Genomic DNA, 16,442 nt, shown 5'->3' with positions numbered 1-16,442 from the left:
GAGGAAGGGAAGTGTAACTGGAGGTGTGAGAGAGAAAGGGAAGTGTACCTGGAAGTGTGAGACAGAGGAATGGAAGTGGAACTGGAGGTGTGAGAGAGAGGAATGGAAGTGTAACTGGAGGTGTGAGAGAGAGGAATGGAAGTGTAACTGGAGGTGTGAGAGAGGGGAAGGGAAGTGTAACTGAAGCTGTGTGAGAGAAAGGGAAGTGTTACTGGAGGTGTGAGAGAGGGGAAGTGTAACTGGAGTTAGGAGAGAGGAAGTGAAGTATAACTGGAAGTGTGAGACAGAGGAAGGGAAGTGTAACTGAAGCTGTGTGAGAGAGAAGTGTAACTGGAGGTGTGAGAAAGGGAAGTGTAACTGGAGGTGTGAGAGAGAAAGGGAAGTGTAACTGGAGGTGTGAGAGAGAAAGGGAAGTGTAACTGGAAGTGTGAGACAGAGGAATGGAAGTGTAACTGGAGGTGTGAGAGAGAGGAATGGAAGTGTAACTGGAGGTGTGAGAGAGAGGAAAGGAAGTGTAACTGGAGGTGTGAGAGAGGAAGGGAAGGTGTAACTGGAGGTGTGAGAGAGAAAGGGAAGGTGTAACTGGAGGTGTGAGAGAGAAAGGGAAGTGTAACTGGAGGTGTGAGAGAGAAATGGAAGTGTAACTGGAGGTGTGAGAGAGAAAGGGAAGTGTAACTGGAGGTGTGAGACAGAGGAAGGGAAGTGTAACTGAAGCTGTGTGAGAGAGAAGTGTAACTGGAGGTGTGAGAAAGGGAAGTGTAACTGGAGGTGTGAGACAGAAAGGGAAGTGTAACTGGAAGTGTGAGACAGAGGAATGGAAGTGTAACTGGAGGTGTGAGAGAGAGGAAAGGAAGTGTAACTGGAGGTGTGAGAGGGGAAGGGAAGTGTAACTGGAGGTGTGAGAGGGGAAGGGAAGTGCAACTGGAGGTGTGAGTGTGACTGGGGGGACGAGAGAGAAGAGCAGGGAGTGACTGGGGGGACGAGAGAGAAGAGCAGGGAGTGACTGGGGGGACGAGAGAGAAGAGCAGGGAGTGACTGGGGGGACGAGAGTGAAGAAGAGGAAGTGACTGGAGGGACGAGAGAGAAGAAAGGGAGAGTGACTGGAGGGACGAGAGAGGGGAGTGGGGAGTGACTGGAGGGACGAGAGAGAAGAAAGGTAGAGTGACTGTCGGGATGAGAGAGAGGAGTGGGGAGTGACTGGAGGGACGAGAGAGAAGAAAGGTAGAGTGACTGTAGGGATGAGAGAGAGGAGTGGGCAGTGACTGTAGGGATGAGAGAGAGGAGTGGGCAGTGACTGTAGGGATGAGAGAGAGGAGTGGGGAGTGACTGGAGGGATGAGAGAGAGGAGTGGGGAGGGACGAGGGACAAGAGAGGTAGAGTGACTGGAGGGACAAGAGAGGAGCAGGGAGTGACTGGAGGGACGAGAGAGAGGATCGGGGAGTCACTGGAGGGACAAGAGAGAAGAGAGGGGGAGGGACGAGAGAGAGGAGCAGTAGAGTGACTGGAGGGACAAGAGAGAAGAGAGGGGGAGGGACAAGCGAGAGGAGCTGGGAGTGACTGGAGGGATGAGAGAGAGGAGCGGGGAGTGACTGGAGGGAAGAGAGGGGGAGTGACTGGAGGGACGAGAGAGAGGAGCGGTAGAGTGAGAGGAAGGGTGGATCTGGGGTGGGGATCATATGGCCGACCATATCTATGTTGGCCCTCAAAAATTGGCAGGCACGAGATGAACAATGGAAAAGATCGACATGTGAGAAGGCCGACATGGTTTTTCCCATTATTTCTGTGTCCATTTTTAGCCTAGAGCTCTCCAGGCTTCCGGCTTAACCATTCCCAATCGTAGTCCACGTAGATGATAAAATGGTTAAAAAAAATGTGAAAAGCCTCATGTTGACCTTGTCATGTGTCAATAATTTCCGTGTTGCCGAGGGTCACATCACTATATTTATATATAAAAGACTAAAAATCCTCACCTTTTTGAGGTGAAGTACCACCGGTGACAACTAGAGGCCACTCAACAGACCAAATTACTCCTTAACAGAAAGTGAAAGCAAAATGATCTGTTTCGTACTTTCTGGATATGGGCAGGGGGAGCTGTGAAGACATACAGTACATCAGAGGTAGCAGCAGATGAGAGGCTAAGCCGTCATTTTGACCGGATTTGAACTAGTCTGTAAAATAAAAAAAACTATATAAAAAAAAAAAATATATATATATATATATATATATATATACAGTATGTTATGTCCTACATCCTTGCTGGCGGGTCGCCAGAACGTACGCGCTGGCGACCCGCCAGCAGCCTCGCCAGCGAGGAGACTGAGACGCGCGTGCGTCTCACGCGCACGCGCGTCTCAGTCTCCGTCGCTAGCGCGACGGAAACCCTGTCCGTCTCCGCCTCAGGGAGACGGACAGGGTTAGGGGGGGTTAGGGGGGGGTGCGGGCAGGCGGCGGGGACCCCGGGTTACCGCCGGCAAGCCGGCGGGGACCCGGGGGAACGGATCGAAGCGCCGTCGGAAGGGGACGCGCGCGCCGCTCGTGCGCGCGCGTCCCCTTCTCACCATCGCCATGGCGCTGGCGGGGGATGGCGGCTGGCGACGCCAGCGCCATCCCCTGCAAAGATGGGACCTGACCCATCTGTGTATATATATAATGTACTTGGCCTGCCGCTAACCCCTCTTTCTCCCACCCTCCCAGGCCCTGATGGAGTTAATCCTCCCCGCAGACCCTTCGGAAGAGATAAAGATTCAGGACTCTCTCCGTCGGTACCAAACCCAGACTCCTCAATATTTGCAGGTACGTTGAATTACCGGGCGTGGGAAGCACCTCAAGCTTCATCAGCGTTGGAGACCTCTGCGGGGTGCTGAGGGTTAACGCGGCTCTTTAGAGGTGAGGGTTAGACCGGGGCGGGCGAGATTGCCGCGTGGTTCTGTCACTGCGGGACGGCGAGTTACTGAGCTGTCACTTTGAAAGATATCCTTTAATAAAGCAGACAGTTCAGACAGAAGGGAGACAGCGGGGCTGCAAGAGGAGAGATGAGATGAACGTATTATGTCTGGAACCTCTAGGACGACGCAACCTCTCCACCCCATCGTCTCACCACCCTCCGCGTCTCCCTGATTTAATGCGTTCCGCCACTTAAAGTGCAGATTCGATCGTTTTAATTAGACTTAATTAAGGCTGTTTATTTAAATGCAACGAATATAGCCTAGAGGTGACAGAGAGAGGGGGGGATGCAAAACAAGACCACCGTAAGTTTACCGCTCTCCAAAGACTACGGGGCGTAATTATCACTTTGGGGCGCAATCCTCTCAAGCCACATTTTTAAAGCAGAGGTGAAAAATTATTTTTGCTACTATAGGTTACGGAGATATTATTATATCCTTTTAGGGTCATTAGCCCAAAAGTCTGGAGGGGGCTGCTGCTGTAATTGGGAATGGAGGGACAGGGCACCTATCCGCCATATTTGCAGTGGTTTTTATGTCGCACGCTCTGGAGATAAATAATATTTATTCTGTTATCAGGGAATGTCCCGCAAATATTATTATACCCCGTTGTAACCGAATCATCAGGGCAACTTCCTGTTTTACCCTTCAGGGGGAGGGGCAGACCTACAGTATAGCTTGGTCTTATCATGTCGCCATCTTGGAAGCAGTGGAGTCTTGTACAAGTATTTATTTCACCCACAGGAAGCTTCATACTGATGACCTTTTTTGTGTGCGTTTCATATATTTTTTATTTACAGTGAGTCTCACCGCTTTTTCTTTTTCCCCTCAGGAGATACATCGGGCAACGCCACCAAGACAGGAGAGAACGGTCCACTCCCTAATTCCCATGTGCCTCTTGTTGCCGGGGCGGTTGGAGGAGCCATCCTTCTCCTGTTGGTGTTTGGCGTGGTGGGGTGGGCCTGCCACAGGCGCCGGCAAGCCAAGCACAGCGACACCAGACACCCTCCCCTCTCATTGGGTTCTATTACTTCCCCTAAGCGAGGAGGGGGCAACAACAACGGGCATGAGCCCAGCGACATTATAATGCCCCTGAGGCCTTCAGAAGGAGGTGCCTTCTGCCCTCACTACGAGAAGGTCAGCGGGGACTATGGACACCCGGTATACATTGTACAAGACATGGCTAGCCAAAGCCCAGCCAATATCTATTACAAAGTATGAAAAAAGACGCTATCTTTGGCTTTTTTTTTTTTTTTCGTTCCTTTTGGAGGGCAGGGGGCTTATTGTAGGATATGTGAAAAATGGGGTTAAGGACATTATGAAAGTAAAGGTTTCATTGCAGAGCCCCCCCCCCCTTCCCCCTCACCCGCGTGAGCACCTCTCGCCCGCCTTACTCAGCCTCCCCAAGACGCGAGGGGCTGAATTTTTATAGAGCGGAGGTGCAGAGTCTTATGTCCGACCAGCAGCTATTTGTCATAAAGCTCACTCCAACGAAGACCATTGATGGTCAACTAGAAGGTCCAGGGTTAGCGGCATCTACATTCCGTCTCCCTGCCGGGGCGGGGGAGGGAGGAGTCGAGCGGATTGGCCGTCCTGAGGATGCAACTTGTGTAATGGAGGCGCGCAAATGAAAAAAGTCAGCTGTCACTGATCAAAAATGGCGGCACTTCTGAGATAGATCTTTGTTTTATTTTTTAATCTCCAGCCCAAAGCCTTAAAGAATAGCCTATACCATCTCCGAGTCCCTTGCTCCTACTGATATTTGCACAAAAGTTAAGTCCCCTTCTTTGGAACATGATTCCCATCCCCGTTTGACGTCCATCTCTCTCTTGTGCCTTTTGGAAAATAGGCAAAGGATGCGTCCCCGCTGTATATACAGCACCTCTAATGTTTGACTTGTCACGGTTTACGTCTTGTGTCACCGTAAATCTCCAGGAGCCCTTTCTGCCTTTTGTTTCCCCAAATAAATAAAATAACCTGGTTCTACGAATGGGGATGGGGGGACACACACAACACTGAACCCCCCCCCACACACACACACACACACACACACACACTATACATAGTGATGTGTACCCCGGCTGTGTCCGCACGCTGGGACATGTTGAAATATTGCACCTCTGCTGGGAGCATGGGAGAGGGAAACAGGAGGGGAGAGAGAGAACGGAGCGTAATTAAGCTAGGCCCCGTATCCATAGCGACGGATTGGGACTACTCGCTCCTCAGAGTCTCCCCCTCCGTGTCTGCTTCCCTCTCTCCCTTCTCTAGTACGGCATTAAAATGTCGGTCGCCAGGGAGACAGGGAACGAAAATGAGCGATAAAAAAAAAAGGTGGTGAGGGGGGGGGGGGGGGGGGGGTTTGGTGGAGGAGATGTAGTTTTACAGCTGAACATTAGATGGATATTTGAAGATGTCAGCTTCACAAGTAAATACACTTGATAAAAGATGGGCCCGCCAGGGCGGGGGGTCCATTTTTAGACCTGACGACGGTCTCCTAACCCCCCACCCCCATCCCCCCTCCAACCCCTCAAATGAAATCATAGCCCTGTGAAAATGAAGCGGACTTCATCTCCCATGCCAACATGAGTCCCTGACGCTATTGTGTAGACATATTAAAGCGATGTTACATTTACCCAATAAAGGTTCTTTTGTCCGCGGTCGTATGTACGGCGGTGATAGGAAGTGACAGGTCTGGTTCAGGTTGGAATATTGCCGCACAGTTCCCGTTACCAGGGGTAAGGTGTCATGGGCCGGCTTTAAATCCCTCTAATGAATCCCACGTCTATATACGGGAAAATCCATCTTGTCTCCCGTGTGCGCGGTTTTTTTATAGGGCCGTGAACCCGCTCCTGCCATTAATATGATCCGATTTTGACACTCTTTATACAGACTTGTTGGCAGGATTGGCCTCGAGTTATTTTTATTTAATTTTTTTATTTAATCATCTCTGTATACATCAAAGAAAATTACCAGAAAGTGTTAAAAGGGGGAAGATTTACGTTTTGGGGGCTTATTTAGTAACCAAGCGGCCTGTAGCCGTGTGACCCATGGCGACCAATCGCCTATTTTCTGGGACTAATGAAATCTGACAGCCGGCTCGGCGCGGTTTTGCCACGCCACATTTTATTGTTCTTTACAGCATTATTAATAAATAGGCCCCTTGATCTATAGTGTGATATAATCCCTCATAAGAGCTAGTGCACTTCGGGGCCACCTGGCTTATTGCGCTGATAGGAGAACAACGCCACGGACGGACGCAGATTTCTGATTCCCAAGCCAAAAACCTTTGTTGAGTTCACACGGGCATTAATTACTGGCGAGGCCCAGACAGGAAAGGTTCGCGTTTGACCTTTTCTCGCACGGTTGTTCACACCACAACTGTTGGTGAAATGCACCAACCCCGCATCATAGTTGTCTCTGTGGATTATTTTTATATATATATACTGAACATATATATTTTTTACGTTACAGGCTTTTTTGTTTTGTTTTGTTTACAGTGGAGATTGCGCCATTTTTTTAAACTTTTGTAACTTGCTTTATTTTTTGATAAATAGTGCTTGGATGATATGTTTTGGTTATATTAAAAATTTTGGTACGATACATTTTTTTTCTTTTTTTTAATCTATTTTTATGTATTTGGAAAAATATAACACTTTGGCTTAAATACAGAAATACATCCTATCTATACTGTATATAGGATTTATTTAGTTTTTTTATTATTTTTTGCGGAATGTTCGCAACGGTGTTTTGGCGAATTATTCGCTAGTCGTTTCCCGCCAAATCTGAAGTTTTGTTAGTGAGGCGTGACAACCTCCATATTCGTTTTCTCAGTTCTAAGGTAAAAGTGGGATGCCTTACTTAAAACATTTTGTGGCGCCAGTATACTACGGAGATGTGTTTAAACTTGGCCCACGAGGGACCCCGCACTTTATTTATTTAAAGTGTGGGGTTTATTCACCCCACAGACACCATGCTGGGATGAGATGACTTTTATAGAAGTCTTGCTTGTCATTATGAAGGAGAATCTTTTAAATAACCATTTTTCATATTGTTTATATATGTAGTATATTTTTGCTTTATCTGTTATCATACAGCTGTCGCCCAAAACCAAATGGCAGCCATTTTGCCTGCATCAATAACCATAGTAATACCTCTTATTATTTTGACATTTGCAAACTATGAACTTGGCAGGGATTACTGACATCATTAAAATGTAGCGTGCCTCACAGATGTCACTAGTTCCTCACAAATTGATATAGTAGGCATCATATTATAATGTTTTTCATAAAATGGTTGCTGTCATTGTGTTTTGGGTTTGGCTGTACATTAAGGGAGTTATTCAATTAGCTGTGGTAAAACAAAATTTTTTATCGTGACTTGAATTAATGCACTTATCGCGCGGTAATTCTGAATGTTTTGCGCACTCCCAATTCTCGTCCAATTTAATTGAAATGGAATTTTGGCTGTTAATTGCCACATTTAGTGTGGGGTAAAAATTTGGAAATGACCCTGTACCCCAAAAAAGTGCAAAAAGATAAACTTTTGGGGCTCCTAAGAGGAAATGGCTGAATTTTTATATCTTTTTTTTTTTTTTTTCTCAATGTGATAGAAATCCAAGATTTTTCAAGCAAATAAATGCTCGGATTTAATATGGTTTGCATTAAAAAAAAAAATCCTAAAGTATATTTGTATCACACATTTCTATTAATCCTTTACACTGTAAATTATGCTTCGCAGAATTATCAACCTAAAAAAAATTACATGTACTGTAGTTGTTGGCCAAATTAAGATAATTTAAAATGAATAAGTGCCTAATTGTATTTTTAGGGGTATTCTGGGAAACAAAACATTTTTGCCTGAAAATATGGATTTTTAGAAACGTTTACCCTACTCACGGGCTGTGAAACAAAAGTCTGTGTTGAATCCTTTTGAAAATGACCTCAGCTAATTGAATGGGAAAAAACTTGAATTGAATTAAATTGAAATGAGGGTTAACACAGCTCACTGAATTTGCCCCGATTTTTGTGCAAATAATCAGGCATATGCGAAACGCGCCTGACTGTCTCCCTTTGTATTTTGTAATCTCAGGCTTTAATGTAGCTATATCGGGCTTTCGTCTGTATGTAATATCCTTTTTGCCTTACTCCCCCTTCAGAGCCTACATATCAGAGCACAGCTGACATGTCCTCGTTTTGTACCATGCATTAGACGCTCAGGTCTTTCTGCTGGGGTGGGGGGGAATCACCATACTTGGCGGAGGTTCCACCAGTGTCGGATAGATGATTGTCAACCCTGACTCCATTACTTTCAAAATGGCTGCCCTCACGTCAAGTGTCATTAACTTCATTTTTTTTATAGCCACCGCTATTGTCAGGAGGTTTGTGATGTTGTTCATTAAGTGAAAGTTGGATTCCATGATTCCTTATTAAATATTGTGATCATTTGAAAACCGTGTTCTTGTTGCCTTGACCGCCTGTACCAACCCCTTCGCAAAAAGAGGAAAAAAAAAAATCTGTAAATATTTTACACATTTGTTATTTTTTTTTTGTTTTTTTGTTTTTTTTGTAGAATTTTTTGTTAATAAAAATACAAAAACAAAAATAGTTTTTTTGTATAATTTTAATTTAGGATGGCGATCATTTTGTAAAAGAAAACGTTGTTATTAGAGATAATTTATGAACTAATTAGAATATTGTTAGCGCCTTGGAATTGTAATTAGCACATGGCTCCTTTTTGAAGGGGAAACATTTTTTTTGCTTCTTTGTGGTAAATGAATTAAAAGTTTTATAAAAAAAAAAGTTGTCTTTATTTATTTCACTTTTTTTTATTTTATAAAAACATAACTTTGGATAAATCCATTTTTTGTTTTTGAAAAATCAATGGTAAAAAAAAAATCTTCTGCCATCAGTGGACTACTATCGATGGTTTTTAGCCTTTGGTGGTATTTGTCCATCCCCACATTGAAAAATGGAGTACAAATCATTTGTTGACAGCTCTGTATTAATGAATGAATTATTATAATAATGTGTGTGTGTGTGTGTAAATAAATATATATATATATTAATAGATAATATGGGGGAAATTTACTAAAGGAAATTTGTAAAAAAATAGGTGTATTTGTATCCAGAAATACACTTATATTTGACATTTACTATCCCAAAAATACGGCAATTCGTATTGGTATTGATGTGCTATCAATACGAATACGAATTGCCGTATTTTCGGGATAGTAAATGTCAAAAATAAGTGTATTTCTGGATACAAATACACCTATTTTTTACAAATTTCCTTTAGTAAATTTCCCCCTTACTATCCCGAAAATACGGCCATTCGTATTGATAGCACATCAATACGACTACGAATTGCCGTATATTCGGGATAGTAAATGTCAAAAATAAGTGTATTTCTGGATACAAATACACCTATTTTTTTACGAATTTCCTTTAGTAAATTTCCCCCTATATGTTAACAACAAAACTTGGTACTTGTTTCCTAGCACGGCCTTAACTTAAGGTACACGATTACCCCCGATGGACCCGATTTCCTTTGAAATCAGGTCCATTTTGCCGGCAAAAGCAAAATCGGGTCCATCGCGTCGGTCGGGTCCATCGCGTCGGTATTTTTAACATTGTAATCGCGTTCATCGCGTCGGTCTTGTGCCATTATAATGGCACAAGATGCGATGGACGCGATTAAGCACTTTTTACATAGCTAACAATGGGAAATGGGCCAATATGGCCCATTTCTCATTGTATATGCCCCCCCCCCCCATTGTGAACGTCACCCCACGATTGACGCCAACCCGAAGCGTGGCGAGCGGACGAGTATACCTGTGAAGTTATACGCGTCCCCTCGCTGCGCTCGCCACGCTTCGGGCTCGGTGGCTCGCAGCGCTCGCCACACTTTATATTCTCAACTCCACGCCGACGTGGATAGTGGGGGTATGAAAAGGTCGGAGGACGCGTACCGCCGCCCCTCGTGGGCTCGCTACGCTCGCCACGCTTCGGGTTGGCGTCAATCGTGGGGTGCCGTTGAGGGGGTTAAAATTGGGGTCTGGGGAGACTTTTATATTGAGTCCAATGTAAAATAGGGTCCCAGGGACCCTATTCACATTTCAATCAACGTAAAAATCGGGACCATCGCGTCGGTCGCATCGCATGCGATTTGGTCGATCAACATCGGTGTAGCCGTGCTAGGAAACAAGTACCCAAAACTTTATTGAGGTGTTTAGTTACATGACATATTATGGGCTAGATTCTCTAAGCTTCAAAAGTGATAAAATGGAGAGTGATAAACAGCCAGCCAATCCGCTCCTGTCTGACATTTTTCAAACACAGTCTGTGACATGACAGCTGATTGGCTGGCTGTTTATCACTCTCCATTTTATCACTTTTGAAGCTTAGAGAATCTGGCCCTATGTATCCCAGCAACAAGACATAATCTTTGTATTTGCGCAGTCCCCCAACTGTAATTGCGCGTCTCTTTGCTCCTGTATTTATGCTGGTGCCTTACACCTGCAGGGCTCCTGCTGCGTCATGCACCTGCGGACCCTTTTGTGTACAACTCGCGCTGCGCCGGCTCAGAATCACCGCCGTGCTCACTTTTAACCCAATGTTTGCCGTGTGACATTTTAAAGTTAACCACATTTTTTTTCCCCCTTTGGTCTGATATTTTGTGTCCGAAGCCTCTGCTGCCCGTCTGTTGTGTGCGCGCAATAATACCACAATGCCAGAGTGATTAATGGCCGCTGTGTTATCAGAGGGGTAACCATGACAACCTGTTCCCATGGCAACCCAACAATAGGCTCTGAGCAGCCACGTAGGCCCAAGTGTGTGTGTCGCTGTGTTTGTGTATTTGGGGGGGGGGAGGACCGAAGGGTCAAGTACAGCTACTAAACACACATGCTGGGGGGGCCCCTGTGCTGACCCTCGATACTGGTAACGAGAGCTGAGGGAGAGAAGGGGGGCGCAGCCGTGTAATGAAGTATACAGAGAGTCAAGAGAGATGCTTGTAATGTAATAAAGAGAATGAGGACCAAAGGGAAAAGATCTCACAGGAGCATCAGGCTGGAAAGGCGAATACATTAGCGCGCCAATATGGATGCTGCTACGGGGTGATGATGACAACTGGGATCAGAGTCGGCAAATATTAGCCCTTTGGTTATTTATTTTCATTCTGAAACACAATCTGTCTGGCATAGCCCAACATGCAGAACAAAATGGGCAGTACGGATGGCGTAATGGTTAGCATTACTGCCTCACAGCGCTGAGGTCATGGGTTCGACAGGTCCTTAGTTCAACAATGTCTAGGTCGACAGTAAAAAGGTCGACATGCGGTTTTTCACTGTTTTTTTTTACCTGAATGTCAACACAGTCGACATGGACACCGTTTCAAGTGCACCGCATCCCCTCGCAACGCTCGCTGCACTCGCAATGCATCAGGCACGGTGCCTCGCTACGCTCTGCACACTATTTTATTCTCTCACCACGCTCTAGTGGATGGTAGGGCATGAAATACCGCCTGTCGGCACATGTAAAAAAAAAACAGTGAAAAACCCCATGTCGACCTTTTATCTGTCGACCTAAACATCGTCGAACGAATTACCTGTCGAACTAACGACCCTTCGAACTAATGACCTTTCAACCTAGAACCATGTTGACCTTTCTCCATGTCGACCTAATGACTGTCGACCAAATGACCGTATCCCTCTGCCGCGGGAGGTGTTGCTGTGGATTGAAGGACGGGTTCCCCTAGGCCTTCATGCATTGCACTCCGGGGGAAATGTCTCAAATCTTGGAGAGCGATAATATAGTCTAATAATCAGCTTCTGTCATTTTTGTAGCCCAGAATGACTGGTGCAAACTCAGATCCAGCAAAACATTTAGCATGGACGCCCAAATAGATTTATAATACACAGAATTGTTATCTTGCCCAGTGTTGCAGGATTTTGTCTTGGGTCTTATGCCACCTTCCTTTATTTATTGATTCCAGTTTCTTATATAGCGCACACATATTCCGCAGCGCTGTACAGAGAGTTTTTGAACATTCCCATCAGTCCCTGCCCCAGTGGAGATTACAATCTATATTCCCTACCACATGTACATGCACACAGACATTCTAGGGTTAATTTGTTGGGAGTCAATTGGCCTACCAGTATATTTTTGGATTGTGGGAGGAAATCGGAGTACCCGGAAGAAACTGACGCAAGTACGGGGAGAATATACAAACTCTGCACAGTTAGGGCCATGGTGGGAATCGAACCCATGACCTCAGTGCTGTGAGGTAGTAACGCTAACCATTACACCGCCCGTACTGCCCCGTATATATAACACATGGTGGGAATAGAACCCATGACCTCAGTGCTGTGAGGCAGTAATGTAACCATTACACCATCCGTACTGCCCCGTATATATAACACATGGTGGGGATAGAACCCATGACCTCAGCGCTGTGAGGCAGTGATATAACCATTACACCATCCGTACTGCCCCGTATATATAACACATGGTAGGGATAGAACCCATGACCTCAGCACTGTGAGGCAGTAATACTAACCATTACACCATCCATACTTCCCTGTATATATAACACATGGTGGGGATAGAACCCATGACCTCAGTGCTGTGAGGCAGTAATGTAACCATTACACCATCCATACTTCCCTGTATATATAACACATGGTGGGGATAGAACCCATGACCTCAGTGCTGTGAGGCAGTAATGTAACCATTACACCATCCGTACTGCCCTGTATATATAACACATGGTGGGGATAGAATCCATGACCTCAGTGCTGTGAGGCAGTAATGTAACCATTACACCGTCCGTACTGCCCCGTATATATAACACATGGTGGGGATAGAACCCATGACCTCAGCGCTTCGAGGCAGTAATGTAACAATTACACCGTCCGTACTGCCCCGTATATATAATACATGGTGGGGATAGAACCCATGACCTCAGTGCTGTGAGGCAGTAATGATAACCATTACACCATCCGTACTTCCCCGTATATATAACACATGGTGGGGATAGAACCCATGACCTCAGTGCTGTGAGGCAGTAATGATAACCATTACACCATCAGTACCAGTAGCAAAAATATTTATCTATTCTCTTTCCTCTTTTTCCCCCACCTGTATCTAACATCTGTTTTCCCCTCCCACTTCTGTCTGTCATCTCTTTTCCCATTTCATCTCTGTCCCCCTTGCCCGTCACATCTCTGAATTTTTCCACCTTGTCTCTCATTTTTTTCTCCCTCTCCCCTTGTCTATCTCATCTCTGCCTCCCTCCCGCCTCAGTTCTCAGCACTGCTCCCCTCTCCCCTTGTCTATCTCGTCTTTGCCTCCCTCCCGCCTCAGTTCTCAGCACTGCTCCCCTCTCCCCTTGTCTATCTCATCTCTGCCTCCCTCCCGCCTCAGTTCTCAGCACTGCTCCCCTCTCCCCTTGTCTATCTCATCTCTGCCTCCCTCCCTCCCGCCTCAGTTCTCAGCACTGCTCCCCTCTCCCCTTGTCTATCTCATCTCTGCCTCAGTTCTCAGCACTGCTCCCCTCTCCTCTTGTCTATCTCATCTCTGCCTCCCTCCCGCCTCAGTTCTCAGCACTGATCCTCTCTCCCCTTGTCTATCTCATCTCTGCCTCAGTTGTCATCACTGCTATCCTTCTCCCCTTGTCTATCTCATCTCTGCCTCCCTCCCGCCTCAGTTCTCAGCACTGCCCCCCTCTCCCCTTGTCTATCTCATCTCTGCCTCCCTCCCGCCTCAGTTCTCAGCACTTCTCCCTTCTCCCCTTGTCTATCTAATCTCTGCCTCCCTCCCGCCTCAGTTCTCAGCACTGCTCCCCTCTCCCCTTGTCTATCTCATCTCTGCCTCCCTCCCTCCTCAGTTCTCAGCACTGCTCCCCTCTCACCTTGTCTATCTCATCTCTGCCTCCCTCCCGCCTCAGTTCTCAGCACTGCTCCTCTCTCCCCTTGTCTATCTCATCTCTGCCTCTGTTCTCAGCACTGCTCCCCTTCTCCCCTTGTCTATCTCATCTCTGCCTCCCTCCCGCATCAGTTCTCAGCACTGCCTCCCTCTCCCCTTGTCTATCTCATCTCTGCCTCCCTCCCGCCTCAGTTCTCAGCACTGCTCCCCTCTACCCTTGTCTATCTAATCTCTGCCTCCCTCCCTCCCGCCTCAGTTCTCAGCACTGCTCCCCTCTCCCCTTGTCTATCTCATCTCTGCCTCCCTCCCGCCACAGTTCTCAGCACTGCTCCCCTCTCCCCTTGTCTATCTCATCTCTGCCTCCCTCCCGCCTCAGTTCTCAGCACTGCTCCTCTCTCCCCTTGTCTAGCTCATCTCTGCCTCAGTTCTCCGCACTGCTCCCCTTCTCCCCTTGTCTATCTCATCTCTGCCTCCCTCCCGCATCAGTTCTCAGCACTGCCTCCCTCTCCCCTTGTCTATCTCATCTCTGCCTCCCTCCCGCCTCAGTTCTCAGCACTGCTCCCCTCGTCTATCTAATCTCTGCCTCCCTCCCTCCCGCCTCAGTTCTCAGCACTGCTCCCCTCTCCCCTTGTCTATCTCATCTCTGCCTCCCTCCCGCCACAGTTCTCAGCACTGCTCCCCTCTCCCCTTGTCTATCTCATCTCTGCCTCCCTCCCGCCTCAGTTCTCAGCACTGCTCCCCTCTCCCCTTGTCTATCTCATCTCTGCCTCCCTCCCGCCTCAGTTCTCAGCACTGTTCCCCTCTCCCCTTGTGTATCTCATCCCTGCCTCCCTCCTGCCTCAGTTCTCAGCACTGTTCCCCTCTCCCCTTGTGTATCTCATCCCTGCCTCCCTCCTACCTCAGTTCTCAGCACTGTTCCCCTTGTCTGTCTCATCTCTGTCCCCTTCTCCCCTTGTCTATGTTATCTGTCTGTCCCTCCTGTGTCATTTTTTTGTCATTATTTCTGTTTGCCCTCCGTTTGACGTTTTCATCTCTGCACCTCTCCCTCTGGACTTTCATCGCTGTACCGAAATTAGAAAAACGTTGACACATGGAAACTGTCGCAGTGGCTATGGTCGATATGAAAGGTTCAACATGTGTTTTTCGTGATTTTTTTTTGTTTGGGTTGGGGGGGGGGGGTTCGTGGTCTTTTTCATGCTACAATCCACGTGGACTATGATTAGGAACAGTAAAACCATGAAAAACTCATGTACGTACACATTGCAAGGGCACAAGATGAATTAGCTACAGAGAAGTCTCAGAATTGCACAGACGTCAAAAACCATTCGATGGTTCAGGAATTGCGTATGGACCTGTGAATTGATGGTGGTTAGCGATCATTCGCAATTCTCTCGCAATTTTGCATGGGGCGGTTTCCCTTTCTGTCTAGGCGGCGCTTTCTCCTCACAGTCATCGGCGACTTTCCTGATTACTGATCCATGCTGAATTCAAATAGATTTTTCAGCCGATTGGCTGATTTATAGAGATGTGCAGACTCTGATTTACTCTGATTTCAAAGCAGGATCTTATTGGCTATCGACTGTCAACAACTGTCATGTGATTTGGGGTAGCCAATAAGATCCTGCATTGAAATCAAAGTAAATCAGAGTAAATCAGAGCCTGCACATCTCTACCGATTTACGAACGATCGCGATGTGATGCGCACGCCAGCATCTTCTGATCTACAGGGACGATGCAGCTAAAGATCTTTGGGACTCGGGTGTTGGGGCGGTCAGCTATTTAGGAGTTGGTGTGCTCCGGCATGTTTGGGTGCTCAGGTGTTTGGGAGTGACCAGGTCGTGGACACCCACGGGGGGAGAAAGTGTCGGGATTTCGGCGTTCGGGATCCCGGGATTTAAACTGCATCCCATCGGCAGCACAGCTCAGTCTGGAGAATATCCTGGCATACCACCGAAGGGGTTCACATTTTTCTGACATTTTTAAATAAATCTTTGTCAAAATGACTCTTTGCATGAAATCTTTTGACCCTTAAATTCGGGTGGGGTGTGTTGAAACTGAAATCTAAATTGCTGTGTAAAAATAAAGCAGTCAGTATTTACCCTGCACAGAAACAATAACTCACCCAAATCTAACTCTCTCTGCACATGTTACATCTGCCCCACCGGCAGTGCACATGGTTTTGCCCATTTTGAGCACAAATTTGTACTGCGATCAGATCTGGATAAGGGCCTTTATCCAAGACTGATCACGGACAATCTTAAGATCACCTACCTCACAATTTCTAGGGGGGACGTTCTCGCATGCCAAAGGCGCAGTTGTGAATTTTGGGGTTTGGCCTAGCGGGAAGGGGCATGGTTTATGCTTGCTACCCCCCCCCCCCCCACGGCCACGCTCCCGTTTTCGCCAATTTGGGGGCATGAATAGATGCTGTCTATTCACATGTGACGGGGGGACGGGACTTTCAACTGCCCCCCCCCCCCCCCCTGCCATGGTACACTGCCGGCCCCAGGTGGATTGCAGGAGTAAAACAAAAGTCGTTTGGAATTTTTCTACAACTGAATCTGTAATCGTGGAGCCG

The 16,442-nt window shown here is 46.9% G+C and overlaps 1 protein-coding gene across 1 annotated transcript in view; it reads left to right on the top strand.

Moving 5' to 3' along the window:
• The window catches only part of EFNB3 (ephrin B3), a 53,936-nt gene extending 48,974 nt beyond the window's left edge, over positions 1 to 4,962 (top strand). The window contains exons 4-5 of the mRNA XM_083185672.1: positions 2,695 to 2,793; positions 3,775 to 4,962. Coding sequence (XP_083041798.1) covers positions 2,695 to 2,793; positions 3,775 to 4,163 — 488 coding nt within the window. The 3' untranslated portion in view covers positions 4,164 to 4,962. The remainder of the gene's footprint in view (positions 1 to 2,694; positions 2,794 to 3,774) is intronic.
• Positions 4,963 to 16,442: the final 11,480 nt, after the last annotated feature.

Source organism: Crinia signifera, chromosome 4 (genome assembly GCF_055691185.1).
Source record: "Crinia signifera chromosome 4, ASM5569118v1, whole genome shotgun sequence".
Classification (NCBI taxonomy): Eukaryota; Metazoa; Chordata; class Amphibia; order Anura; family Myobatrachidae; genus Crinia; species Crinia signifera.
Note: the sequence above shows the minus strand (reverse complement) of the source record. Positions and strands in the feature narration are given on the sequence as shown.